Raw genomic sequence first — 26,809 nt, 5'->3', positions numbered from 1 at the left:
GGTTCAATTCCTCCGTCGGGTGACTCTCTGTGTGGAGTTTACACATTCTCCCCGTGTCTGCATAGGTTAGCTCTGGTTTCCTCCCACAATCCAAAGATGTGCAGACTACGTGGATTGGCCATGCTAAATTGCCCATAGTGTTCAGCAATATGTAGATTAGATGGGTTAAAGGGGAATGAGTCTGGGTGGGATGCTTTAAGGATCGATGTGTACTTGTTGGGCTGAGGGGCCGTTTCCACGCTAGGGATTCTATGACATCTTGCAACCCCCACACCTTCTTCCCATCTTGTATCTCATCTTAATAATGTCCCTGTGTGTATTTGAATAATTTAAAGTCTGTCTTTGTAATTACTCTATAATTCATTCTGTAGTTTGTAATACTGTTAATAAATATCTTGAAAGGCAGTTCCTTGTCATTAATTGGGTTCAGTTAGTGGCAGGATGCGAAGGTCAATTATGCGCCTTACCACCCAGAACTTAATTCTAGTGGGGTGTTGGAAGATGGTAGGGTTGAGACAGAGTTACTGCTCTGTCTAGTTACATGTCCTTGTCTTCAAGCTTACTGCTGGAAAAACAAACATAGTACATAGAACATAACAGCACAGTACAGGCCCTTCGGCCCTCGATGTTGTGCCGACCTGTAATACCGATCTCAAGCCCATCTAACCTACACTATTCCATGTACGTCCATATGCTTGTCCAATGACGACTTAAATGTACCTAAAGTTGGCGAATCTACTACCGTTGCAGGCAAAGCGTTCCATTCCCTTACTACTCTCTGAGTAGTAATTCAAGCCCTATCTTTAACATTCAGCTGTACTCACATTCTACAGTAGTTGTACTTCATCATTATCTGCTCTTTGTCATGAGTATGACTTTAGTTGCACCATTGGTATCATTTAGTTTGTCTGTTGATTTCTACAGTGACACTGCACAATGTATGTTGGCTGTCATGGGCTGTCTGATTTCTTATATGTACTTCTAACCTCATGCAATATGATGTCTCTCCTTTTAAAAAAAATAAAAGTTTATCTTATATTTTTTCTCCTTTCTTGAAAGAAATGACTCGTTCTTGCCCTGATGTTAGTCAGACTCTGGTACTTACCTCCAATGACTATTGTTCGTAGGCAAACTAAGGTTGAACTTTGTGTAGTGTGAGGAACATTGCTCTTAGGCCTGTCCTTACTTGACATGCTATAAACGCACCCCAGCAGAAGTCAGTGGTTCCTGATTAGAATCAGGTAGCCTGGATATTGTAGATTCTCTATCTCTCCTGGCTGAAGGACGTTAAATCAATTACAGCTGTAGCATCATCTGACAAACCAACTCAGCACTGATTAGCTATTAAATCTGATACCTTCTGGTCAATAATGCTTTGTTTCACAGTGGATGGGAAATTTACCAACTGAACTATCACAAGATACAAAGGTTCTTTTTATTTTCCTCTTGTCAAATTTTTGTAACTACAAATCCAACATGATTACTATCTTGGTTATTCATCCACCTATAATGTTTTTGAATGTAATTGAGAAAACATGGGAGCATTTTTTAAATGAAACTCTCTTCATTTAGCTGCAGCTCAATATATGACAAAGATTGTACGTTGCTGGCCTGTGAGCAAGTCCATGACTTCTTAGCTGCTAAAGCCAAAACAGGATGGTTTGAACTGTCTAAGGTGAGGCGATGGTACAAGTGTAAACCAATGCTGCAAATAACATATTTTAATTCATTTGCTTCTAAATTTTGCTCACTTTAAGAAGTTTTGTTTTGCTCAGCTTGCAATTAACACATACTTGTTTAGCACTAAATGCAAATTTTTCCATTTACTACTGAAATTGGGCAACAGTGAATGTAATTTTAAGAATTTTTACTGTATTTTAAAAGAAATGTTATTTTGAAGAATGGTAACTGGGTGCAATTTTATCATTTCGTTAAAAGCAGACAAAAACAAAAAAAAAACATTATAAACAGGGAGGCCTCATTGTCCAGCTGTGAATAATACAATTTTAAATTGCTTAAAATTACCTCCTCATCATCATCATAGAATCCCTACAGTGTGGAGCAGGCCATTCGACCCATCGAGTCCACATCATGCCTCTGAAGAGCATCCCACCCAGACCCAACCTGCTAGCCTATAACCCTGCATTTGCCATGGTTAACTCACCTAGCCTGCATATCCCTGGAAACTATGGGCAAATTAGAATGGCCAGTCCACCTACTCTGTACATTTTTGGACCATGGGAGGAAACCATAGCGCCCAGAGGAAACTCAAGCAGACAAAGGGAGAATATACAAACTCCACACAGTCACCTGAAGTGGAAACGAACTCAGGTCCCTAGTACTGTGAGGCAGTAGTGCTGATCACTGAGCCATTGTGCTGCTCTTAAACTTTAAAGATCCATACTGAACCATTCACTTGTGACATCAGTGAACAATAGACAGTCTCCTGGTGAATTAAAATAATATGCGTACAGATTTCTGGAAACTACCTGGCTAAAGAAAGCTTACCTTTAGCAGCTTCTGAGAAGGACAGCAAATGAGGACATTATCTTAAATTTACAGTTGTCATTAATTTGATGTATGGGCAGGGTCCATTTTTGGTTGGGGCTGACTTCCAGCACAATATCTTTAAAAAAACCAATGAAAGGATTGCAGAAATCCAATTTGGGGGTGGGGGGACGTAATTTGCTCTGGAATAATTATCCCTGACGCCATAATAGCCCTTGCACATACGCAGGTGGGGCCCATGACGTGAGCTGGCTGTGACAAGAAAGCATAGTGTGCACATGTGCCACTGACACTACCAGGCTCGGGATAAAGGGAACAGGGTAGTGATGGTACTGATGAAAGGGAGCTGCTCCTTCTGATGGTGGCCACCTTGTGCTGCTGTACCCTGTCTGCCCTTGCCTTGTTTCCTCATTGCTCAGCATTTTATAGAATGCTCACTATGCCAGTGCAAAGGGGAAAGCAGTGCACAGGGGACGAGGGCTTCTGCTGTACCTGTTTCCCACCCCAACCGTTCGCTGCTGAAAGAAGTGTGTTTGACCTTCTTGTCCAAACGCTAAAATGGCCACTGGTGTGCACACAGATGGGGCCAGGATGTCAGCAGGCTGCAGCACTGTGTCCGTATGCATGCATGCTAATCTCTTCACCTGTTTTATTTCACAATAAACACTGCCGATTGGTACTTGAAACTCCTCAATCCTCTGCACTGGTTTGGCCTATTTTTGATGAACTGGGGATAACCTAATAAAAATATTAAGCATCCATTCCTTATAATCAATACTGAATGGATCAGTCCTTCTAATGATTATGAAATGATGGAAAATTATATTTTGATTTTTTAAGGCTTTTAAACGCGTTGACTCAGATGGTAACCTTGTTGTAGAAAAGAAAGATATGAGGGACATTTTGTACCAGCTATGTTTGCCAATCTCAACAGAACAATTTGAAAAACTTTGGTATTGGTAAGAACTTTTAATTCTTCCTGTTTCTCATTTCCTCCGCATGCCTTTGAAGGGGCATGCTGCTGAACAGTTGTACTGGTACTGCCAGTTCCAAATGTATTTATGGAATGGTCATTTTGTTTTGTCTGAGTTTAGTGAATGCTTTCACTTTGTCTTCTTCAAACGTTTCATTCACTTGACATGTCTGTTACAAAATACAAAGCAGGAAATGAAAGTTTATACAAGGTAGAAATAATCAGTAGATCTGGAAGCGTCAACACAGAGAGAAACAGTTAATGTTTATAATAAATGACTGTCAGCCATCTTGCTGCATGCGCTAGAATTCCCTTATTAAAGGTCCCTTTCTCCCCATTCTCCATCTTCTCTTCTTCTACTCCCTCCCATAAGACCATAAAACAAAGGAGCAGAATTAGGCCATTTGGCCCTTCAAGTCTGCTCCACCATTTGATCATGGCTAGTATGTTTCTCAACCCCAAAATCCTATCTTCTCACCATAACCCTTCATTCCTTTACCAATTAAGACCCTATCAATGCACTCAATGACGACCTCCACAGCACTCTGTGGCAATGAGTTCCACAGATTCACCATCCTCTGGCCGAAGAAATTCTTGCTCATCTCAGCTCTAAAGGATTATTCCTTCACTCTGAGGCTGTGATCTCAAATCCTAGTCTGTGCTCCTAGTGGAAACATCTTCATGTCCAGTCAATATTCTGTACGTTTCTAGAAGACTTGCATTAACACAAACCTTTATGATCAATATTTCCCTAGTAATATCGTATTCATGTATTCAGTATCCGTTTTGGTCTGATTACACCCTTGTGAAACTCCCTTGGGATTTTTTTTCCTGAACCATATTCATATAAATAGGAAAATTTATTTTGTACAATCAAGCATGAAAGTTGGAAAGAGGGCATATGTGTTGCTTTATTATTTAATGGGTAACATTTTTCTAAAAAAATGTGATCATTGCAGCTTTGTGCTTTGCTACTATCGAAAGCAGCAAGAACAATTGTACCTCCCGTAGATTCTCGAGCAACCGCTGAGTAGGGCTCTGTTAATGTCATATACCTGTCGGTAGAAGGATTTCATGTTAAAGGAATCTCGGCAAGGCTCGTTGTAGTTGAATTTTATATTAATTGTTAATGCTTCAATAGCCACATTAGAAGAAACATGATAGCAGTAGGCTGATCACAACGACCTCTGTCCCCTGCTACCTTCCATCTCCACCAACCATCTGCCACATGTTTCTGGTAATCCTACTTGCATGCTGTGAGAGACCACTGAAAAATGCTGTTTCAGGTGGGAGAAAGAGGTTATGCCTTTCAAACAAACTGTCAGAAGTGGCACAGAAAACGAGCAGCTAGAATCTGATACCTCAAACTTAGAATGCTGCAAGAGGTTCATTGATTCCCAGGAAAGGAAATTCTAAACAACTTCATGGTTTTAGGTGCTGGCCCTGACTTGCCCAGCATTCTTCTGCACATTACTGCTTGTAAACCAACTTCCATTGCAGCTCCAAAAGGGCACATGGAAGTTGGGGAGGCTGCTCGAGGCCCTCCCACTTCACATCCACTCTCCCTCCCTATTGTTCAATCAGAGCCCCATATGCCCTGACAACCAAATCTGCACAGCTACACACCAGGCAGTATTGTCATCGGTCCTCTGAGTCACAAAATCCCAGAGAATGGAAACTCCAATCATCTCAGCTGTCAGTGCAGGGGAATAAGCAACCTGTTTCTAACTTGGTTGAGGCCATGAGCAGAACCAAGTAGAAAAAAGAAGAGTCTTTTTTTTTGTTGTCCAAGAGAATTCACTTGGCTTATCATTAAAATGTTATTGTGTTACAATATTGTGAAATGTAGCTGAATCAAGTACTTTATTTCAGGTTTCCATTGTTCATTCTGCACATTTGCCTCCCATTTTCCAAATGGACATGAGCCTTCAGCAGAATGATATGGTGTAATGGAAAACAAGCAAGTGAGACATTGAGGATTTCCCTGATGTGGGAATATCTATGTTTGCACTGGAAGTTGGTAGTGTGGAGTGGAGAAGTGGGCAACATATCTGGGCCATAAACTTCCCATTAGTTGAGATATCTGAACCAGTCTGCCACAGACTTCTCTGATAGTTCAGTGAACAGATTCAGGCATCATTGACATGCATCTTTCTCATTCTGTCATCTCATCTGGGGGTCAGATGATGCTTCCTTTCCTACACTGCAGCTCCAGCCAGCCTTGATGTATCATGTGTATCCCTATATTTTGGAAAATCGTTTGCTGGTACAAACTGAATTGGTGTCATTAGATCTGTCCAAGTTCTTGAGCTTACTTCTTTATCGACTGTATGCTTTCTCTATGGGTATCTTTGTGCTCATGTGCTCGGTCCATTGCATCAGTGGTAGGCCTCTTCATATTTGTCATCAACCTTAGTTTTAGACGATAGCTTGGGTCTTTAATGAGCCACTGCTAACATTGCTTAGAGGTGTCTCCTAGAGTCATAGTCATTGTCATAGAGTACAGAAACAGACCCTTTGATCCAACTTGGCCAGATATCCCAATCTGACCTTGTCCCATTTTCCAACATTTGGTCCATATTCCTCTTAAACCCTTCCTATTCACAAACTCATCCAGATCCCTTTTAAAATTTGCAATTGTATCTGCCTCCATCACCTCCTCTGGCAGCTTGTTCCATACGCAGACCTTCCCTCTGAGGGGGGAAAAAGTCACCCTTCGGGTCCTTTTTAAGTCTTCCCCCCATATCTTTAAACCTATGCCCTCTAGTTTTGGATTCTCCCATCCTGGAAAAATGCTTTGGCTATTTACCCTACCCATATCCTTCATGATTTTATAAATCTCTATAAGGCCACACCTCAGCCTCTGACGGTCCAGGGAGAAAAGCCCTAGCCTATTCAGCCTCTCCCTATAACTCAAACCCTCCAGTCCCAGCAACATTCTCATAAATGTTTTCTGTACTCTCTCAAGTTTAACAATATTCTTATAGAAGGTTGACCAGAATTGGATGCAAGTCCTGTACCAGTGGAAATCCAGCCAGTGTCACAAATACAAAAGTTCTGTGTCTGACTTGCCCATGCCTGCCAGCTTGCCTTTATGAACGGATTGTGCTCACAGGACTTTCTTGGAGAATATGCCTTCACTGTTTTACAGGTAGTTTTATCCACTCTGTGTACTTCCCAACATGACAGAACAACAGTATCTTATCATTGCCTTGGCAAACGTGGCCTCAGTCACCTGTGAGATACACTTGTGGACCCTAGATTACAAAATTCTACAAATGTCAGCTGTAAATCTCTGCAAAGTACCGGTGTGTGACTGGGTGAAGAAATTCATAGCACTGATGACTTTGATGACTGTCATTGCATGCATACCTGTCCCTTTTTAGTAGAGAGTCTGTTGATATCGATAATAACCCACCATGAAAGCCTGAATCTCCTGTGGTACTGTGGTTCTCCCCTGTTGGGAAGGTTGTGTACCCTATGGTGAAGTGTCGCCTTCTTCATGTTAGAGATCTCAGTCAATACCTTCTATCTTGTGGAGCAGCTGTTGTTACTATTAATTTTGCTGCTTATGGGGCAGTTGGGACTTGACAGATCCTCTTGTTGCTGATCACAGTTCCATGAAATAGCTGCATAAGCTACTCCTGTGTTGCAGTGAAGATTGGCTGCAGGGAAGAACAGTGAAGTTTACAAAATTACCTGAAAAACAGCGAAAGCCTGCTCTCCAAATGAATCCTGTGAACATATTCCTTTTGCAAAGGCTGGGTGGCAGACATGCATGTTTACTGTTTTTAAAATCTTTCTGGCCAATCTATTTCATTGACTAATGATGTTTGTCCTCACCTGATTAACTGTGGCATGTCCGACACTTGCTGTTAAACCCAGAATCTTGCATTAAGGCTATAAATTAGCTGATTATTTAGATATTTAACTGACTGACCTTACAGCTCCATAGCAGTTTTTGCTACAATTGAAAATGTTCAAAGTTTTGAAAATGAAATAATACTGATTGGAGGCCATCTTTCCAAATGCATGAGATTGGTGGGTTTGTTTAGTGAGTAGGATTTCCAATTGATCTGTATCTTAACAGACATTACTGATGGGTTTGGGGCAACTTTTGGAATTATGACTTTTAGCAGAATGAACATAAGAATTCAACATCCATTTATCACATTAAATGGGATGCTGGACTGTGGTATAAATCAATCAATAGAATGAAGCGAAATAATCATGAATGATAACTTGTATCAGAACGAGGGGTAAAGGAAAACAAGCCAACTTTAATTTGATAGAATGAATTTTCTCACTTATGTAGTGTAACTTCAACAGAAGATTCACAAGATCTCTGGAAAAATAGTATTAGCATTGTTTGTGCTCAAAGTGAAGGCAATGGGAGAACCCTTACTAAACTCATGTCAGAATTTCATTTTTCAGATCAACTGACCAGTTTATTCTCCATTCCACAGCCTCATTTGGGCGTCTGCCTTCTATTGCTGTATTACAGTGTGCATCGATTTGAAGGAACATAATGCCTGAAGAACATATTTAGAATTTCTTTTTGTGTGTATTTTGTTGGCTTTCAGGTATGATTCAGATAAGAGAGGTTTTATCACTCACCTCGAGTTTCTGAAGAAGCTTAGGAATAGGTTTTCAAGACAGATCCAGACAGACAGCAAACAAATTGTTCCAGAGAGCCGAGGCAGCTTAATAGATCATTCCAAAAAGCAGCAACAATTCCAAACAGATGGAACCCAACAACAGAAACCTCAGACAGGAAATCTTAATATCGCCGAGCTGAAAAAACAGCTTAAGTAAGTAGAATCCTGTATGTTTTAAGTCTCTGAGCCCTCTTGACTACAATTGCAATTTAGAATGATTGGTTTTGGTATCAGAGTGTGCCAGTGCTTTATGATACCTACTGTGGCATCTTTGGAAAGCGTGGTTCATGTGTGGAATGAACTGCTAAAGGACGTGGAGAATGGGGGTACAGTTACAACATTTGTAAGACTTTTGGATAGCTACATGAAAAGGAAGGGTTTGAAGGGATATGGGCCAAATGCAGGCAATTGGGACTAGTTTGGTTTGGGAACGTGTTTGGCATGGAGTAGTTGATCTGAAGGGTTTGTTTCCATGCTATATGACACTATGACCGTTTTTCTAGTATTTAATTGTCTGCTGTTCCCAGGAGAATAAAGCTTTCAAATAAGAGGTGGTATGATTTGTTTTTAGAGAGAGCTCAAAGGAGAAATATCCTTTGTCAAACTAAACATTACTTTGATTCAGTAGTGGATGATAGCATTGCTTCACAGAAAGAGAAAACTTTGTGAATGATTATACTCAGAAATTATTGGGGATAAATGAAACTCCTGTTATTAACCAGACTTTTATTCTTATGGAATATATCTGTTAATAGGCATTACATTGAACTTGACTGTAATATATTAACCTGTGCTGTTTTCTGTTTGACCCATAAGAGCTAAATTCAGGAACCATCACAAAGGCTTTCATGAAGCCTTTGACAAATTAGATAAAAGGAATGATGGCTGTGTGTCAATAAATGATTTTCAAAGGGTTCTGAAGGACCATAACTACCACCTGGGTGAAGAACAGCTTAAACAGCTCTTAGTCAGGTATGAATGGACATTATACTTGGTTATCGGGCACCCTGTAAAATCACAGTATACCTTTTCTACAGGGCTGCCACCTTAGCAATTATCTATTTATGAATTTAGTTAACATTCCAATATAAAGACATAATACCAAATGAAATACAAACACGTATAAATTACATTAGCCTGCTATGATGTTCAACATGTCCATGACTGCTCTGTCATAAAAAAATTCCCAACACTATGTCTTGATTCCCTGAGAGACTGAAGAGTTTTTGATCTCAATCTTAAATATACTCAACAATGGAGTATCCACAACCTTTTGGGATAGATATGACAGAGTCACTGCCCTTTGGTGAAAACATTCCTCCTCATCTCAGTCATAAATGAACAGCTCCTTACCCTAAGATTGTACCCCTTTTCTGTAGATTTCCCTGCGAGGGAAACAGTCTCTCAGTGTCTTTCATTTCAAGCCCCTCAGGTCACCTGTCTTTTAAATAGCAGCATATAAAGGCCAAATTTACTCAGCCACTCATCATAGGAAGAACCTTTGGAAAACTGGTCCTTTACAAGTGGCTTTTTACTAGTGAGTTAATAAAAACTGATTTCCTGTTAATGGCTTTATTGCTTATTATCTGCCAGAATGGAAAGACTGTCCATTAATCTTCTATTTGACACAGTAATGTGTGAGCATGTTGGCTGGAATACTCAGGCCGGGAGCTGGGAAGACTTGGAAATTATACGGGAAGGCATTGGATGGGTGGGTGGTCCCTGATGTCTGCTATTATTCCATTCTTTCAGTGGTGAGAAAGGTCGGTTGTTCATTCACTTAAGTGGCCAATAAAGGGCTCTTCCTGCTTTGTGGACAATAATGGATAGAATATCTGGGACATTGTCTATAAGGAATGATCCTATTAATATGACTGAGTAGGTTTGTTGCTTGGTTAGTGCAGTTTAAATCAGGCACCATATCAATCGCATGTAGCAGCAATGATGTCATCAAACAGTTAAACAACTAGTCACACTAAAATACACAGGCACACAACGCCTTTGCTGTTAACTTAAATTGTGCATAAATTTATTACAGATTAAGCTAAAGTAAAGAAGAAAATATGTATCTAAACATGAAATACTTATTATAAAAATGTGGAAATATTTAACCCCTCAGTCTGTGGGAAGCTGTATAACACACTGTATAGAGAAGATTTACCAAGTAGGTTTTGATCATTGTGCTAATCAAAGACAGATGCGGTTTTACTAGCATACAATCTTCAAGTTCTGTTGTATCGAAATTGAATTGACATTTTTTTTTACATTTGCTTTTGTTTCATACCCCTAACTCTAGTTTGGAAATCCCGATGCACAATTGCAAATTTTCTTATTCTGATTTCTTGAGAGCCATTGAAGATATTGAAAATAAGTCATTGAAGTGTGGCCCAAAACTTACATTTATTCCACGTGAAGATTTTCAAATACAATCTCCAGAGAAAATGCTAACTAAATTGAAAGGAGAAGTTGCCAAATCTTCAAACGCATTGTTTAAGGTACGTCATTTTAAAGTTTTGCACATGGAAAGTTTCACTCATCAAGGTGTTGTTCAGATTACCACAATATTGTGCATTAACATCAATCACTGTCCAAAAAATTATTGTTCAAGTGTTATTTCCTTACCAAAGCTGTCCTAATTACGTTGCCGAAGAATAAAATTATTTTTAATTGTACAAACATATACATGGTAATTCATTTTATCTGATTACTTTGTTTTGGACAATGAACTGATTTATTTTGTATTCTTTAGAGACTGTGTTGTGTTGAGATTTACTAAAGGCAATACATGTTGAATGGCCAATTACAAAATATCTCAGTGGTACAATTAATGAGTGAATTGAGCTGTGCAGTGTGTGATTTTTAGAAAAGATGGAGTGAGAGCGCAGAGATGCATTCACTGATCTTTAAACCAGAAATCCATGTACAATTAGTCTAGCATAAACTTCCACAACCCTCTCATTATAAATCAAGAGGGGGATGAGATCACTGCCATGGGGTTACTTGCATCACATCTATGACCTAGACAGCCAACTTATTAGGGCTATAGAGAGCTTGGAGTAGACTGGGGGAAGCAGCAGCATTGAAGGTATGGAGAAGGTATAAAGTGTATGAGACAACTGTAGAGCAAAGGAATAGATATTTTAATCAGAATAAGAGATTATTTGTGATAGAGAAAGAAACCACCTATGATAAAATCAGATAAGGAAGCCCTACAACCAAAGATATTGAGAGACAGTTAGGTGAGGCATAAACACAAATAAAAAGTTTGATAGACATACATCAGACAGACTGACACACAGACATAAGTTTGGTCTCATGCAAAAATACTAAGCGAGAAAACAACTGAGGCAAAGACTAAAGGACATTCACATGACAGGAAATGGTGCTTTTTCAAACATCTTCATCCACAATCAGATAAATTACAATAAAACTATTAGATCAACAGAGAACTTGTAGCACACACAGCCCACAGGACACCTGCTGTGTTATTCTGTGTACCCTGAGACAATTATCTTTGGTCCTCTAATCCTACTTCATGTGAAGTCTAGCTTTGGATCCTGACTCGCTTAGTGCAAGGCCATTGAAGATTAAATAGTTTCTTTTGAAAGTGAAATGTTAAATAAATTGCCTTGGTTGTTTGTAAAGGCTTCTCGGGTAAAACTCATAGAACTAGTTACCTCAATATTTGATAAGCTGGACACAACAGGGAAATTATCTTGTTGCCTCATTTTTCAGTTTGAGATCAATGAAAGCAATCAATATAGCACAAAGATATAAATCAATAATTATGCAGCTTCCACAAACTGTTGTTCTTAGGGCAACCAGCTATGCTCATCAAAGCACTGCTATATAAAAATAAGAACAAAGAGTCAGTGGAGCCTGTACCATTTAAAATAATTTTGTTGAATGTTCAGTAAACAAAGCTGATTCTCTGACAGCTCTTATTGTTATTTTTGCAGCAACACATCCTGTCACTGCTTAGCCAGTTACTGGCATATGAGGTACATGAGATGTACCATCTGCATTTTTATTTTTTTTGATTTATTTCTTTCCCTCGTTCCACCCGTGCCCCCCCCCCCCACTTCTCCTGTAGAGAACAACTAGCTTCTCAACCACCACCATCCTCAACGCATACTGTTGGGAACTTGGATAAATGAGAAATTATAATTGTGCATCCATGTCAGGCCTGAATAGCCTATGAGCAGAATGTTAACACACTAAGGTATTTTTTAATAGTCTCAAGAACCCACAATTCTCAGTAGCTTGAAAGCTAAATGATAGAAATATGTGTGCTGAATTCTGCCCATCATCTTCGTGCCTGCTCATTGCTAAAGAAGTTTAAAAACTAATTTAACTGACCTGCCACATTCTCATTCTCTTAAATTAATATGATTCAAAATAGAACCAGACCTGCTACTAGTACAATGCTGCTATCAATTAAGATATTTTATTGTTCATTCATATGTTACCCTCATCCTTTTAAGTGCATTGCCATGGGTTATGGCTTGTCAGACAGCAGGAAGACACTCAAATCTTGAGTCTGTAACAATCTTTTATGCAGGAGTACTAGCTAGTATTTAAGTGGGGAGGTAGACTTGCTTCATAGTAGAAAACAATATTGACTTTGACTTGAGGTCCACATGTACCACTTCAGGTACTACTTCAGAAGTTCTCGATAGTCATAGCAGGAGGCCTGCATTATTCTTTCTCTAGTCAAAATCGTTAAGGTTATCTTACTATATTAACTAACCGAGCTGATGAAATCTGAAACTTTATTTGTCTGTTTGACTTAAACACTTGTGCGTTGAGGCATCAAAGGGCTTGGAGATGTTTTTGTTAGAATAAGCAATGATATGAAACTTTGTTTTTTTAAAATTTTGTTTCTTTAGGCCTTCAAATCATTTGACAAATATGGAAATGGGAAGATCAATTCATTAGCATTCCGCCAGGTGCTTCATAATGTATGCTTCAGACTGACAGACAAGGAGTTCAATTACCTTCTCAGCAAATTGAAATTAGATTCAGACTACATGGTAGACTGGCTTGACTTCCTACAGAGCTACAATATTTACAATTATAAGGTCAGCATAATTCACATCTAATGTTTATTCCTCAATGTTCAGAACTTTGTCCTGACATGCATATATAAGCTCCATCGTGTTGGGCAGCTACATCTCATTTTGGTAAAATATTTAAGATAAACATTGCAAAGCTTTAGAAAGAGATACAAACTAATGAATTATTTCATATTCACGATCTTGTAATGTATCTTTTACTGAAGTGCTGAATTGTCAACTTAATTATTCAAGGATTTTAGAAGAAGGTGTTTTATTTTAAGTTAGTAATAACACACATTAGAAGCTGATAGATACTTGAAGTGTATGACAATTCCTTCTATTTTAACAGGGACATATTTCCTTTTGAATACTCTTTGATATCCGTGACAAGGAGAATATTATGGTTTATAGAGTTGTATGAATCTCTCTAAGCCTAAATTAAAATTATCGTTTAGCAACAGCATTAGCAAGGGATGATTAACATGATGTTTAGATTACAGCTTCACATTCTGGCTACTCAAGACAGCCTCCAATTAATGTTCTCCATTGTGTCAAAGGTCAATGGCTGTTGCTGAGAGATTTGGCTCAGATTTCTACAGTGCTCAACTCATATGTACCATTTCTACATTGCTAGAATGTATGAGTATTGGAGAAGCAACCAATCCCTTTTTTAAATCACAGACTAACTGTGCAATATTTGTCACAATCCGCTTTCTATATTTGTCAGTGGGTGAAGATTTAGGTTAAATTCTAGAACCATGAAACATAATGGGACACAATTTTTGGTTGACTATTGGCATAGAAGGCAGATTCACATCCCTCTATAGGGGAGAAATTCCATCTGCAAAATTGGAGTGTGAAGCTTTTGTTGTTGATATTTTACGTAGATTTCACTAATTGACAAAACAAATCTTGTGATATTCTAAAATAAATTGGATGATTTGATTTGAGCAATGTCAAGGTTGCTCCAGAAAACCTAATGGAGAATTGTGGCTATTGTTGCTCATTAAAGAGCCCAAATGCTGAGAGTCCATTTTGCGAGAGATGGCACTATTGAATAACTTGGATTCCTGAGTGAATATGATAAAGGCTGAAAAACCATAAACATAAGACCAGAAACTGAACTGGACTAACTGTAAAATTACTGTAGCTACAAGAGCAAGTCAGAGGCTTAGAATCCTGTAGTGAGTAACTTATCTCCTGATTCCCCAAAGATTATCCACCATCTACAAGACGCAAATCTGGAGTGTTCCTGAATAGTCCCCACTTGCCTGGATCAGCTTCCCTCTAACAAAGGTTAAGAAGCTTGATACAACCTGGGACAAAGCTTCATTCGCACATCTACAAATGTCAGCACATCTACAAAAGGGTGGCTCAGTGGTCAGCACTGCTGCCTCACAGCACCAGGAACCTGGGTTCAATTCCAGCCTTGGGTGACTGTCTGTGTGTGGAGTTTGCACATTCTCTCTGTGTCTGCATGGGTTTCCTCCGGGTGCTCCAGTTTCCTCCCACTGTCCAAAGATGTGCAGGCTAGGTGGATTGGCCATGCTAAATTGCCCGTAGTGTTCAGGAATGTGTAGATTAGGGGGGTTATAGGTGAATGGTTTGCGTGGGTGCTCTGTTGGTTGGTGTGGACTTGTTGGGCCAATGGGCCTGTTTCCATACTGTAGGGATTCTGTTCTATGATCTCTTCTACCTCCACCACCAAGGCTCTGTAGCTGTAGTATGTACTATATACAAGTTGCACTGCAGAAAATTGCTAAAGATCCTTAGACAATCCCTTCCAAACTTACAACATTTCCAGCTAAAAGGACAAGGGCAGTAGGTACAGTGGAACACGACCACCTGCATGTTCCCCTCCAAGCCACCCACTATCCTGACTTGAAATAACATTGCCGTTTCTTTACTGTCACTGAATCAAAATCTTGGAATTCCCTCCCTGTCCTACCCCAGGGCATTTACCTGGAGGTGCAAAGGGGGATCTGGGTGGGGAGAGGGTGACACGGCCACCCATCGACTGATGGCAGGTAAGTGATTTGAACTTTAAGGACCAATGAAGGTCTTTTTTCCCATCAGTCTCCAGTTACCTGGAGACACTTAGAAACTGGGAAACAAGCCTCAGGCTAACTGGTAGCAGCACTGCAAAACCCTTCTTGCCTTCCTGCTTTCAGCTGAGCCATAGGCTGCCACTATCCAGGGTCTCCTGTTCCCATAATTTTGGTTAGAATCCTGAGAGATTTTTCAAAAGGTTGGAGGGAAGGCATCTACATCTCGGCATAACTTAACCCTCACAGACCTGTCAAGTCACCCTGCTGCTGCACATAACCTGGCATGTCTCCTGCTGACTATCTTGCCCCAAGGGCCATCATTAATCGAAGATCCAACCTACCCTCTGGCCAATACTTGATCATTATGGAGAAAATCACAGACATTCTGTACAAATTGCTGTTGCTGATATCTGTTTGAACCTGCCAACAGGATTCTGAAGCCATAGGGATAATTGTGCCCATGGCTTCAAACCTAAAATTAATCCACTGTTTCCATATTGACGAGCTAAAGGTAAGCTGTTTATTTCTTATTAGCTATTTTCCCTATATTTAAGATTTCTAGTATTCATAGATCTTCATTTTTATCACTTTTACTCAGTCCACACTCCCACATATCTGTAAAGAAATCTCAATCTTTTCCACTTCATTGTCTGATCCCACGGATTTCATTTGATTCTTTTACTGTTGTTGTACAATGCAGATTTCAGATAAACAATCTTAGAACGTTTTAAATCCTGACCAGATTCTAGCACATCACATTCCAAAACGCATCATGTTATGCATTTTTCTAAAATGCCTTTTTAACTGATTTTGTAATTTAGGTTTGGATCTTGTCATAGTTTTCATAATGTAGGAGGTGATGTAATTTCATCACAAATTGTGTGTGTGGTTTAATGAAGTACAGTATTTATGTAAATGATTAAGAAGTGTTAACTTTCCTTACCTATACAAAAAATGGTGAGTATAGTTTTTAGAGTGAATATTGACATTCTAGCATTTCTAAATCTATGATGATGTCAGAGTGACAATTGATATGCAGTTATCCTGCACAATGCACTTTAATCGTGTTTGGGTGTCAGTGTTGTGAGAGCATAGGACTAGGGATTGTTAGCACTGGGCACTGAGAGAGATGTGAGCTGACACCCATGTTATTATGTCTGCATTGCCTGCAGAAACACCTATTAACATCTCTATTGACAATCACCATTGTCTTTGTAAATTAATTCTTTTTATGTTGACAATAAAGTAATTATTGTCCTCCTTAGGATTCAGTGTGGGAACAAGTACACAACTGAATGGACATACTTAATTATGCCCAACAAAAACAAAGTTGCTGGAAAAGCTCAGCAGGTCTGGCAGCATCTTTGGAGGAGAAAACAGAGTTAACATTTTGGGCCTGGTGACCCTTCCTCAGAACTGATGTTGGCTGGGAAAACGTCAGTTTATATGCAGCCGCCTACCTATTTTCTGCATATAAACTGATGTTTTCCCAGCCACCATCAGTTCTGAGGAAGGGTCACCGGACTCACAGATGCTGCCAGACCTGCTGAGCTTTTCCAGCAACTTTGTTTTTGTTTCTGATTTACAGCATCCACAGTTCTTTTGGTTCTTATACTTAATTAGACATTTTTCAATAAAATCGGTAACCAACCACTGTCATTTTTCAATGGCTGGAAGGCCATTTTTGAGTTAGCTGGATGAGAGAATGTCAGAAGAATTTATTCTTGCTGTGTCACACGCCAATATTATAGTTGTTAGCATCTGGACTTTGAATAATCCACTAAGAAAGGCAATGAAAATGGAGCAGCATCATTTCCATAGATCAGTGGGCGAAGGACCTTGGATATGAAATTGTCATCAGTCGAACCACCAGGCCACCACATGCAGAACTACATGTATGAAAAGGCATTGCTTTTTGATTTACTTGTGCTGCCTGCAATTGATTAAATGATTTATCATAACTAAAACTTATTTTGTATTGCAGGCTGCAGAGAAACCAGAAGGACAAGATCAAGCCAGCAGACCGAAATCATCTCAACAGTTAACAATGAATGAAATTATGTCCCACATCCGAGAGGTCGTTAATTCATGCCTCTACATCATTACACAAGAGTTTGAAGAAGTTGATTATGCGAATATAAAAGTTGTTTCTAAGAAGCACTTTAAGGAAATATTTTTTAAACATTTCATGAGCCTCACAGATGAACAGGTGTGTCTTTCAGCAGTAGAAATTATGATTGGATGTGGTTCTATCCATTCCTTTTACTTTGAAGCCTTCATTTTCTTTGGGGAAAAATGGATGAATGAATAGTATTACTTAATCATTTTTATTTCAACAGTAAAGGAGGATTTTCTTACATGATTTTAATTCAATTAAGGTGAAAATTTGAATGAAACAAATCTGAATGTGGTAAAAGCAAGTCAGTAGGAACAATATGGTAAAATTGGAATAAATTAACTTCTTGATGTCAAGAAAAGAAGTCCAATTTTACAATTAGGTTTTGAAAGTGGGTGGCAAGATGCCTATTTGAAGCATTTACATGTCATTAGTACCTAATGCCATGTAATTGATGTGCAGTTTCCTATTGTCCCCATGAAGTAGATAGTGACAATTCCTGACATGAAAGTCAGGGCAGGCACCTGGCAGCTCCAGCTCACCACTTGTCCTTGGGTCCTCACCAGCACCTGGCTTGTAGCATTCTACCCTGTGGTGCTTCAAGTGATCATCTAGATACTTCTTGCATGATGTGAAGTTTTCATCTCTACCCATCTTTCAGATTCTTTAAATCACCTCAAAACCACCTGTCCCTTACCTTTAAACTGTTTTCCCTGGTTATTGATCCTTCTACTAAGGGGAAAGGTTTATTTCTATCTACCCTAACTATGCCCCTAAATTTTATACCCCTCAATCAGTTCTTTTCCTCAGCCATCTCTACTCTAAGGAAAACAAACGAAAAAAGTCAATGTCTTCCTAGCTGAATCACTCCAGCACAAGCAACATCCTGGTGAATCTCTTCTGCACCCCAAATACTGCAGTCACCATCCTTACTATAATGTGGTGACCAAAACTGCACACAGTACTCCAACTGTGGTCTAACAGACCCCCTGTATAGCTCCGTCATAACCTTGACCAGTAAAGGCAAATACCCCATATGCAGCCTTAACCATCTTCTCTGCCTGTTCTGTTGTTACACCAATGCCCCTCTGATCCTTTACCCCAAGATCCTACCATTCATGATGTACTTCCTTGCCTTGTTGGTCCTTCCAAGTGCATTACCTCACACACTGTTCAGGATTAAATTCTATTTGACACATTTTGTCCCATCTGACCAAGCTGTGTATATCATCCTGTAGTCCAAGGCTTTCCTCCTCCCTCTTTACCACACCACCGATTTTCATGTTATCTGCGAACTTGTACTCAAACTTTCAATGTTTGTGTAGAGATCATTAATAAACTTTACAAACAGCATCGAAACCTGTGATATGTCATTGCACACAAGCTTCCTGTCATAAGGACAAGTACCAAATGTCACACTCTTCCTCTGACCACTAAGGCAATTTTGGATCCAGTTTTCCCAATTTCCATGAATCCCATGGGCTGTTACCTTCTTGACCGTTGTCCCAGGTGAGACATTGCGAAAAGCCTTTCTGAAGTCTACGTAGATGACATCCACTGCATTGTCCAGATTCACAGATCTAATCACCAGTTTGAAAAACTCAATTAACACTCCAGCATGATCTCTCCCACACAAACCATGCTGACTTTCCTTTGATTATTCCTTGTCTGGCCAAAAGAAGATTAATTCTGGATGCAAGTTTGCTCACTGAGCTGGAAGGTTCGTTTTCAGACGTTTTGTCACCATTCTAGGTAACTTCATCAGTGAGCCTCCGGTGAAGCGCTGGTGTTATGTCCCACTTTTTACTTATCTGGTTAGGTTTCCAAATGACATCAACACAGGAAATGACATCACCAACCCAAGGAAACCTAAACAGATAAATAGAAAGTGGGACATAACACCAGCGCTTCACCGGAGGCTCACTGATGAAGTTACCTAGAATGGTGACAAAACGTCTGAAAACGAACCTTCCAGCTCAGTGAGCAAACTTGCATCCAGAATCTCAACCTGAGCTACAAATCTTCTCAAAACTCGAAGATTAATTCTGTCCCTCAGATTTTTTCCCAACAGTTTCCCTACCATAAATTGTAGTCTCACAAGGCTGCAGTTCCCTAGCTTCTCCTTATCAGTCTTCCGGAATAATTTTCCCATATTATGTGCTCTCCAGTCCTCTGTCCCCTCTTCAGTAGCCAGAGGTTTTGAAAATTAATGTCAGGGCCCCTGCAATCTCTTTCCTTGCCTCCCATACCAGGCTGTGATAAAACTCAGCTGGTCCGGGGGATCTATCCAAAACTAAACCCATTAAAACCGCTATTACCTCCTATCTCTCGATTGTAATTTGTCCAAGTAAATCAAAGCTCCCCCTCCCTGATTGCTATACCTACATTGTGATCTGTCATGAATGCCAAGTACTGGTTTAAAACCTCACTCACATCTTTCAGCTCCACGCACAATTTGCAACTTTATTAATAGGCTGGTCTCTTTTCTTGGTTAACTTCTTGTCCCTACTATCCTTTAAAGTGCCTTTGGATTTTCCTTTATTTTATCATGACATCTCTTCGAGTTCCTATTTTCTTTTTAAGTAACTCCCTTTTTCTATGCTTCTACTGCTTTTGGTGTTTTGAGCCTTCCGTATCTCCTGTAAGCATCTTTTTTTTCCTCATGAGTCTTTGTATGAGACAGCAGAGGAGAGCATACAGGCAGAGTTTGTAGACAGAGAGATGAAGGAGAGAGAGATCAAAGAATCATACAACAGGTGTGAGTGGAGTGAATAAACCTAAAATAGTTGGCTAACAGCCTGACGCTTGTTGAATCATTCCTACAATCTTACATTCTAGAAATTGCAGAAGCAGGATACGAAGAACTCTGTTAGTTTCAATTGATTAAGATGGAAATTCCAGAATCTGTTTCAAGTCACTGCCCTGAGATAATTAAAGGTTTTTTAAGGTATCTGCCTAACTTTATAAACTTCAATCAGGCAAAGTGATAGGATATACAAAATGTAACATCTCAGGTCAGACACTGAGTTGTAGGTGTGAGGCCTTGTCCAGAGTCTTTGTCAGAATTTTAACCTGGAATCTGGCTGGTTTTATTCTGAAAGCAGAAATTTATAAGATGTCACACTGACTGTGACTACAAATTGTGTGTTTCTTGAACAAAACAGAATATATCTGTAAATATACAAACATCTTGGATGAAATAATTCACATCATAGGTTTATGAGAGTGTGTGTATGCATGTGCTTGGAAGGGAGTGTGTTTGTGTGTGTGTGTGAGTGAACGTGAGTATAATAAGTAATCCAAAACTGTACAAACTAATTAAGATAGAAAGATCATAACATTTGTCAAGATGATGCTGTCAAAACTGGACAGTAAGGAAGATTTTACAGATACAGAACAGTGTGGTGGCATCACCTGTAGCGCAACATGAAACTAAGATCATGGTTGAGGGTGCCTTCGTGGGTACAGAAATTGGCTGTTTCTGCTTGGCGATTTTGTGTTATGTATCTTAAAGTCCAACCCGAATATCGGAGGCTGAATGCCCTTGAAAGCTGAAGTATTCCCTGACTGGGAAGGAATATACTGTGTGGTGGTTATTGTGTGGTGTCCATTCATTCATTGTCATAGTGTCTGCACGGTCTCGCCAATATTCCTTGCCTAGGGGCATCCTTGTTTCCAACATGAGATATACAACATTGACCAAGTCACATGACTATCTGCTGCATATGTGATGGGTGGTGTTCCCAAGTGTGATGATCGTATCTATGTCAATGATCTGACATGTCTTGCAGAGGTTGCCATGACAGGGTTGTGTGGTGTTGTGGTTGATGTTGTCCTGAACTGGGTAGTTTGCTACGAACGATAGTCTGTTTAAGATTAGGCGGTTGTTTGGAGATGAGAAGTGAATATGTAGGGAAGATCTTGGTGAGATGCTCATTATCATTGATGTCATGTTGAAGGCTGCAAAGAACATGGTGTAGTTTTATGAATCTGGGGAAGTACTGGATGACAAAGGGTACACTATCAGTCATATCCCGTGTTTGTCTTCTAAGGAGATTGTTGTGGTTTTTAGCGGTAGCATATCAGAACTGGCGATTGATGAGTTCAGCATCGTATCCCCATTGTTATGAAGGCATCCCTCAAAACCTTCATAATAACAAAGTGTGGAGCTGGATGAACACAGCAGGCCAAGCAGCATCTCAGAAGCACAAAAGCTGATGTTTCGGGCCTAGATCCTTCATCAGAGAGGGGGATGGGGAGAGGGTTCTGGAATAAATAGGGAGAGAGGGGGAGGTGGACCAAAGATGGAGAGAAAAGAAGATAGGTGGAGGGGAGAGTATAGGTGGGGAGGTAGGGAGGGGATAGGTCAGTCCAGGGAAGACTGACAAGTCAAGGAAGTGGGATGAGGTTAGTAGTAGGAAATAGAGGTGTGGCTTGAGGTGGGAGGAAGGGATGGGTGAGAAGAAGAACAGTTCAGGGAGGCAGAGACAGGCTGGTCTCTCCACCTATCTTCTTTACTCTCCATCTTCGGTCCGCCTCCCCCTCTCTCCCTATTTATTCCAGTTCCCTCTCCCCATCCCCCTCTCTGATGAAGGGTCCAGGCCCGAAACGTCAGCTTTTGTGCTCCTGAGATGCTGCTTGGCCTGCAGTGTTCATCCAGCCTCACATTTTATTATCTTGGAATTCTCCAGCATCTGCAGTTCCCATTATCTCAGAGACAGGCTGGGATGGTTTTGGAATGCAGTGGGGGGAGGGGATGGGCTGGGCTGGTTCTGTGATGCAGTGGGGGGAGGGGACGAACTGGGCTGGTTGTGGGATGCATTGGGGGAAGGGGAGATTTTGAAGCTGGTGAAGTCCACATTGAAACCATTAGGCTGCAGGGTTCCCAAGCGGAATATGAGTTGCTGTTCCTGCAACCTTCGGGTGGCATCATTGTTGCACTGCAGGAGGCCCATGATGGACATGTCATCTAAAGAATGGGAGGGGGAGTGGAAACGGTTTGCGACTGGGAGGTGCAGTTGTTTATTGCGAACCGAGTGGAGGTGTTCTGCAAAGCGGTCCCCAAGCCTCCGCTTGGTTTCCCTAATGTAGAGGAAGCCACACCGGGTACAATGGATACAGTATACCACATTGGCAGATGTGCAGGTGAGCCTCTGCTTAATGTGGCAAGTCATCTTGGGGCCTGGGATAGGGGTGAGGGAGGAGGTGTGGGGGCAAGTGTAGCATTTCCTGTGGTTGCAGGGGAAGGTGCCGGGTGTGGTGGGGTTGGAGGGCAGTGTGGAGCGAACAAGGGAGTCACGGAGAGAGTGGTCTCTCTGGAAGGCAGACAAGGGTGGGGATGGAAAAATGTTTTGGGTGGTGGGGTCGGATTGTGGATGGCGGAAGTGTCGGAGGATGATGCGTTGTATCGGGAGGTTGATGGGGTGGTGTGTGAGAACGTGGGAGATCCTCTTAGGGCAGGTGTGGTGGGGCGGGGTGTGAGGGATGTGTTGCGGGAAATGTGGGAGACGTGGTCAAGAGCGTTCTCGACCACTGCGGGGGGGAAAGTTGCAGTCCTTGAAGAACTTGGACATCTGGGATGTGCGGGAGTGGAATGCCTCATCCTGGGAGCAGATGCGGCAGAGGCGGAGGAATTGGGAATCGGGGATGGAATTTTTGTAGGAGGATGGGTGGGAGGAGGTGTATTCTACGTAGCTGTGGGAGTCGGTGGGCTTGAAATGGACTTCAGTTACTAGCTGGTTGCCCGAGATGGAGACTGAGAGGTCCAGGAAGGTGAGGGATGTGTTGGAGATGGCCCAGGTGAACTTGAGGTTGGGGTGGAAGGTGTTGGTGAAGTGGATGAACTGTTCGAGTTTCTCTGGGGAGCAATGTAATGGAGGAAGAGGTAGGGTTTGGGGCCTGTGTAGGTGCGGAAGAGGGACTGTTCCACGTAACCTACAAAGAGGCAGGCATAGCTGGGGCCCATGCGGGTGCCCATGGCCACCCCCTTGGTCTGTAGGAAGTGGGAGGAATCGAAAGGGAAGTTGTTGAGGGTGTGGACGAGTTCGGCTAGGCGGATGAGGTTGTCGGTGGAGGGGGACTGGTGGGGCCTGCGGGACAGGAAGAAGCGGAGGTCCTTGAGGCCATCTGCATGAGGAATACAGGTGTATAGGGACTGGACGTCCATAGTGAAAATGAGGTGTTGGGGGCCAGGGAATTGGAAGTCCTGCAGGAGGTGGAGGGCGTGGGTGGTGTCACGGACGTAGATAGGGAGTTCCTGGACCAACTGGGAGAAAATGGAGTCCAGATAGGTGGAGATGAGTTCGGTGGGTCAGGAACAGGCTGAGACAATGGGTCGACCAGGGCAGGCAGGTTTGTGGATTTTGGGAAGGAGATAGAAACAGGCCGTGCAGGTGTGGGGAACAAATGAGGTTGGAGGCTGTGGGTGGGAGGTCCCCTGAGGTGATGAGGTCATGGATGGTGTTGGAGATGATGGTTTGGTGCTCGGGGGTGGGGTCATGATCAAGGGGGCTGTAGGAGGAGGCGGCGTCGGAGAGTTGGCGTTTGGCCTCGGCGATGTAGAGGTCAGTGTGCCATACTACCACTGCGCCACCCTTGTCTGCAGGTTTGATGGTGAGGTTGAGGTTGGAGCGGAGGAAGCGGAGGGCTGCCCGTTCTGCGGGGGAGAGGTTGGAGTGGGTGAGAGGGGAGGAGAGGTTGAGACGGTTAATGTCTCGACGGCTGTTGGAGATGAAGAGGTCGAGGGAGGGTAGGAGGCCTGGGGGTGGTGTCCAGGAGGAGGACTTGTGTTGGAAGCGGGTGAAGGGGTCAGTGGAGGGAGGGTTAGGCTCCCGGTTGAAGAAGTAAGCATGGAGGCGAAGGCAGCGGAAAAACTGCTCTATGTCCAAACGTGACTGGTATTCGTTGATGTGTGTTTGTAGGGGGATAAAGGTGAGCCCCTTGCTTCGGACTGACCGTTCGTCCTCAGTCAGTGGGAGGTCTGCGGGGATGGTGAAGATTCGGCAGGGTTCAGTATGGTTGTCTACTCTGGGGTTGCTGGCTGTGGAGGTTGTGGGCGGAGTTCAGTGTACCCGGCAAATTCCCCTGCAACCGCAGGAAGTGCTACACTTGTCCCCACACCTCCTCCCTCACCCCCATCCCAGGCCACAAGATGACTTTCCACATTAAGCAGAGGTTCACCCGTACATCTGCCAATGTGGTATATTGTATCCATTGTACCTGATGTGGCTTCCTCTACATTGGGGAAACCAAATGGAGTCTTGGGGACCGCTTTGCAGAACACCTCCACTCGGTTCGCAATAAACAACTGCACCTCCCAGTCGCGAACCATTTTAACTCCCCCTCCCATTCTTCAGACGACATGTCCATCATGGGCCTCCTGCAGTGCCACAAGGATGCCACCTAAAGGTTGCAGGAACAGCAACTCATATTCTGCTTGGGAATCCTGCAGCCCAATGGTATCAATGTGGACTTCACCAGCTTCAAAATCTCCCCTTCCCCCACCGCATCCCAAAACCAGCCCAGCTCGTCCCCTCCCCCCACTGCATCTCACAACCAGCCCAGCTCATCCCCTCCCCCCCAATGCATCCCAAAACCAGCCCAGCCTGTCTCTGCCTCCCTGACCTGTTCTTCTTCTCACCCATCCCTTCCTCCCACCTCAAGCCGCACCTCCATTTCCTACTACTAACCTCATCCCACCTCCTTGACCTGTCCGTCTTCCCTGGACTGACCTAACCCCTCCCTCCCTCCCCACCTATACACTTCTCTCCACCTATCTCTTTTCTCTCCATCTTCGGTCCGCCTCCCCCTCTCTCCCTATTTATTCCAGAACCCTCTCCCCATTCTCCCCCCCCCCGATGAAGGGTCTAGGCCCGAAACATCAGCTTTTGTGCTCCTGAGATGCTGCTGGCCTGCTGTGTTCATCCAGCTCCACACTTTGTCATCTTGGATTGTCCAACATCTGCAGTTCCCATTATCTCCTCAAAACCTTCAGGTGTCTGCTGTGTTCCTGCTCATCTGAGCAGATCCTGTGTATGTGCAGGCCTTGTCTGTCGGGATGGTGTTTTTGTTATCTTTAGAGTGGAAGCTAGAAAAGTGCAGCACAATGAGGTTAGTCAGTCAGTCATTTTCGACTTGTTCACTCCACTCACACTAGTTGTGTGATCCTGTGATCTCTCTGCCTATAAACTCTGTGCCTGTGTGCTTTCCTCTCACTGCAATTGACCAAGGGGCTGCACTCCAAAAGCATGTGATTTCAAATAACCTGGTTTCATATGATTTTTGACTTTGTCCAATCCAGTCCAAGGGTTGGGCCTCCACATCATGGCAGAGAGAAGGTGATGGCACCGTTCCTGATGGAATATAGAAAGTCATTCTTCATTTGTGGCATTGCTATGCATTTCTCTGAACTGTGGAAATGGCACTGACCTGGGAGGCAACTTGAAACCAGACTGGCAAAGTCTGGTGCTTGGTCTCTTCTGCTGGTCCTGAGGAAAGTGGATGGCCCTTTTCTGCAATATCCCACACACCAGAATCTCCTGGGGGAGAAGCGGAGTTCTAATTTCCCTTTCTTGGCCATCTCTGGGGCAATTCTTTACACGCACGCAGTGTGAAGGCCAGCTCCTGACTGACAGCACATGACCTGGTGAACAGCTGCCCTAGCAGTGCCAAGTGGTTCACTAACTCCCTGATATTGACACTTTTTATTTTGATTATGTCCAACCATAAATGGATCATTTCTCTTTGTAATGATCAAACGCTAACTGGTTGAAGCCATCAATTCACACATGAGTATCCAACATTAAGAAAACTTCATGTAGTTCTGGGTTAAATTTTTATCAGCTTATGATGACATTTAATTTCATATTTTGCACCTCCAGATAGTTCGCAAAAAAATGGAAAATAAATAACTTGAGTGTTTAATTTATATTTATACTTCCGACAGTTTGAAAATCTCTGGAACCATTTGCCAGTCAATGATTTTGGGAATCTGGATTATCATAAATTTCTGAATCAGTTCACTGGACAGCAGTCAGTGGAATCGCAACCAAAGGGAAATACATCACCGCATAAACCATCAACACCTGGATCTGGGAGTCGGCCTGCTTCTGAACCTAGGCGCCCCAAAACTTCATTTTCTATCCACAGTGATAGCAAGGTACTGTCTAGTTGTTTATCATTCTGAACAAAGCATTGGACCACACATGTTGCTTTTTACCTCACTGTTTTCCTGCAATATATTTCTCGGCTCCAATGCTAGATCTTGTGCAAATTAACAAAGGCAAATACAATCAATGCATCATTATTTTCCCAGTAATTTCTGGCCCTTTTTTTTACTTCTTTTAAATAATCCGTAGTTTGTTTCTCAATTAGTTCTCTATTTATTTTGCCCAGATTTTTGGTGTCTGGATAGTCCAAAAACCCCAAAGCTACGTGTATTGGGACCCAGT

At 42.0% G+C, this 26,809-nt stretch overlaps 1 protein-coding gene across 6 annotated transcripts in view; it reads left to right on the top strand.

Moving 5' to 3' along the window:
* Positions 1-26,809, top strand: part of efcab6 (EF-hand calcium binding domain 6) — a 93,360-nt gene that overhangs the window by 57,185 nt on the left and 9,366 nt on the right. For all 6 annotated transcript variants that reach the window (XM_048548862.2, XM_048548861.2, XM_048548860.2 and 3 more), the window contains 8 exons: positions 1,573-1,675; positions 3,349-3,467; positions 8,065-8,292; positions 8,956-9,111; positions 10,436-10,634; positions 13,029-13,220; positions 17,229-17,453; positions 26,305-26,517. In XM_048548862.2, the coding sequence (XP_048404819.2) occupies positions 1,573-1,675; positions 3,349-3,467; positions 8,065-8,292; positions 8,956-9,111; positions 10,436-10,634; positions 13,029-13,220; positions 17,229-17,453; positions 26,305-26,517 (1,435 nt within the window). The remainder of the gene's footprint in view (positions 1-1,572; positions 1,676-3,348; positions 3,468-8,064; positions 8,293-8,955; positions 9,112-10,435; positions 10,635-13,028; positions 13,221-17,228; positions 17,454-26,304; positions 26,518-26,809) is intronic.

The sequence above is a fragment of the Stegostoma tigrinum genome, chromosome 18 (genome assembly GCF_030684315.1).
Source record: "Stegostoma tigrinum isolate sSteTig4 chromosome 18, sSteTig4.hap1, whole genome shotgun sequence".
NCBI lineage: Eukaryota > Metazoa > Chordata > Chondrichthyes > Orectolobiformes > Stegostomatidae > Stegostoma > Stegostoma tigrinum.
The sequence above is the reverse complement of the archived record's forward strand: the minus strand, read 5'-3'. Positions and strand labels throughout refer to the sequence as shown.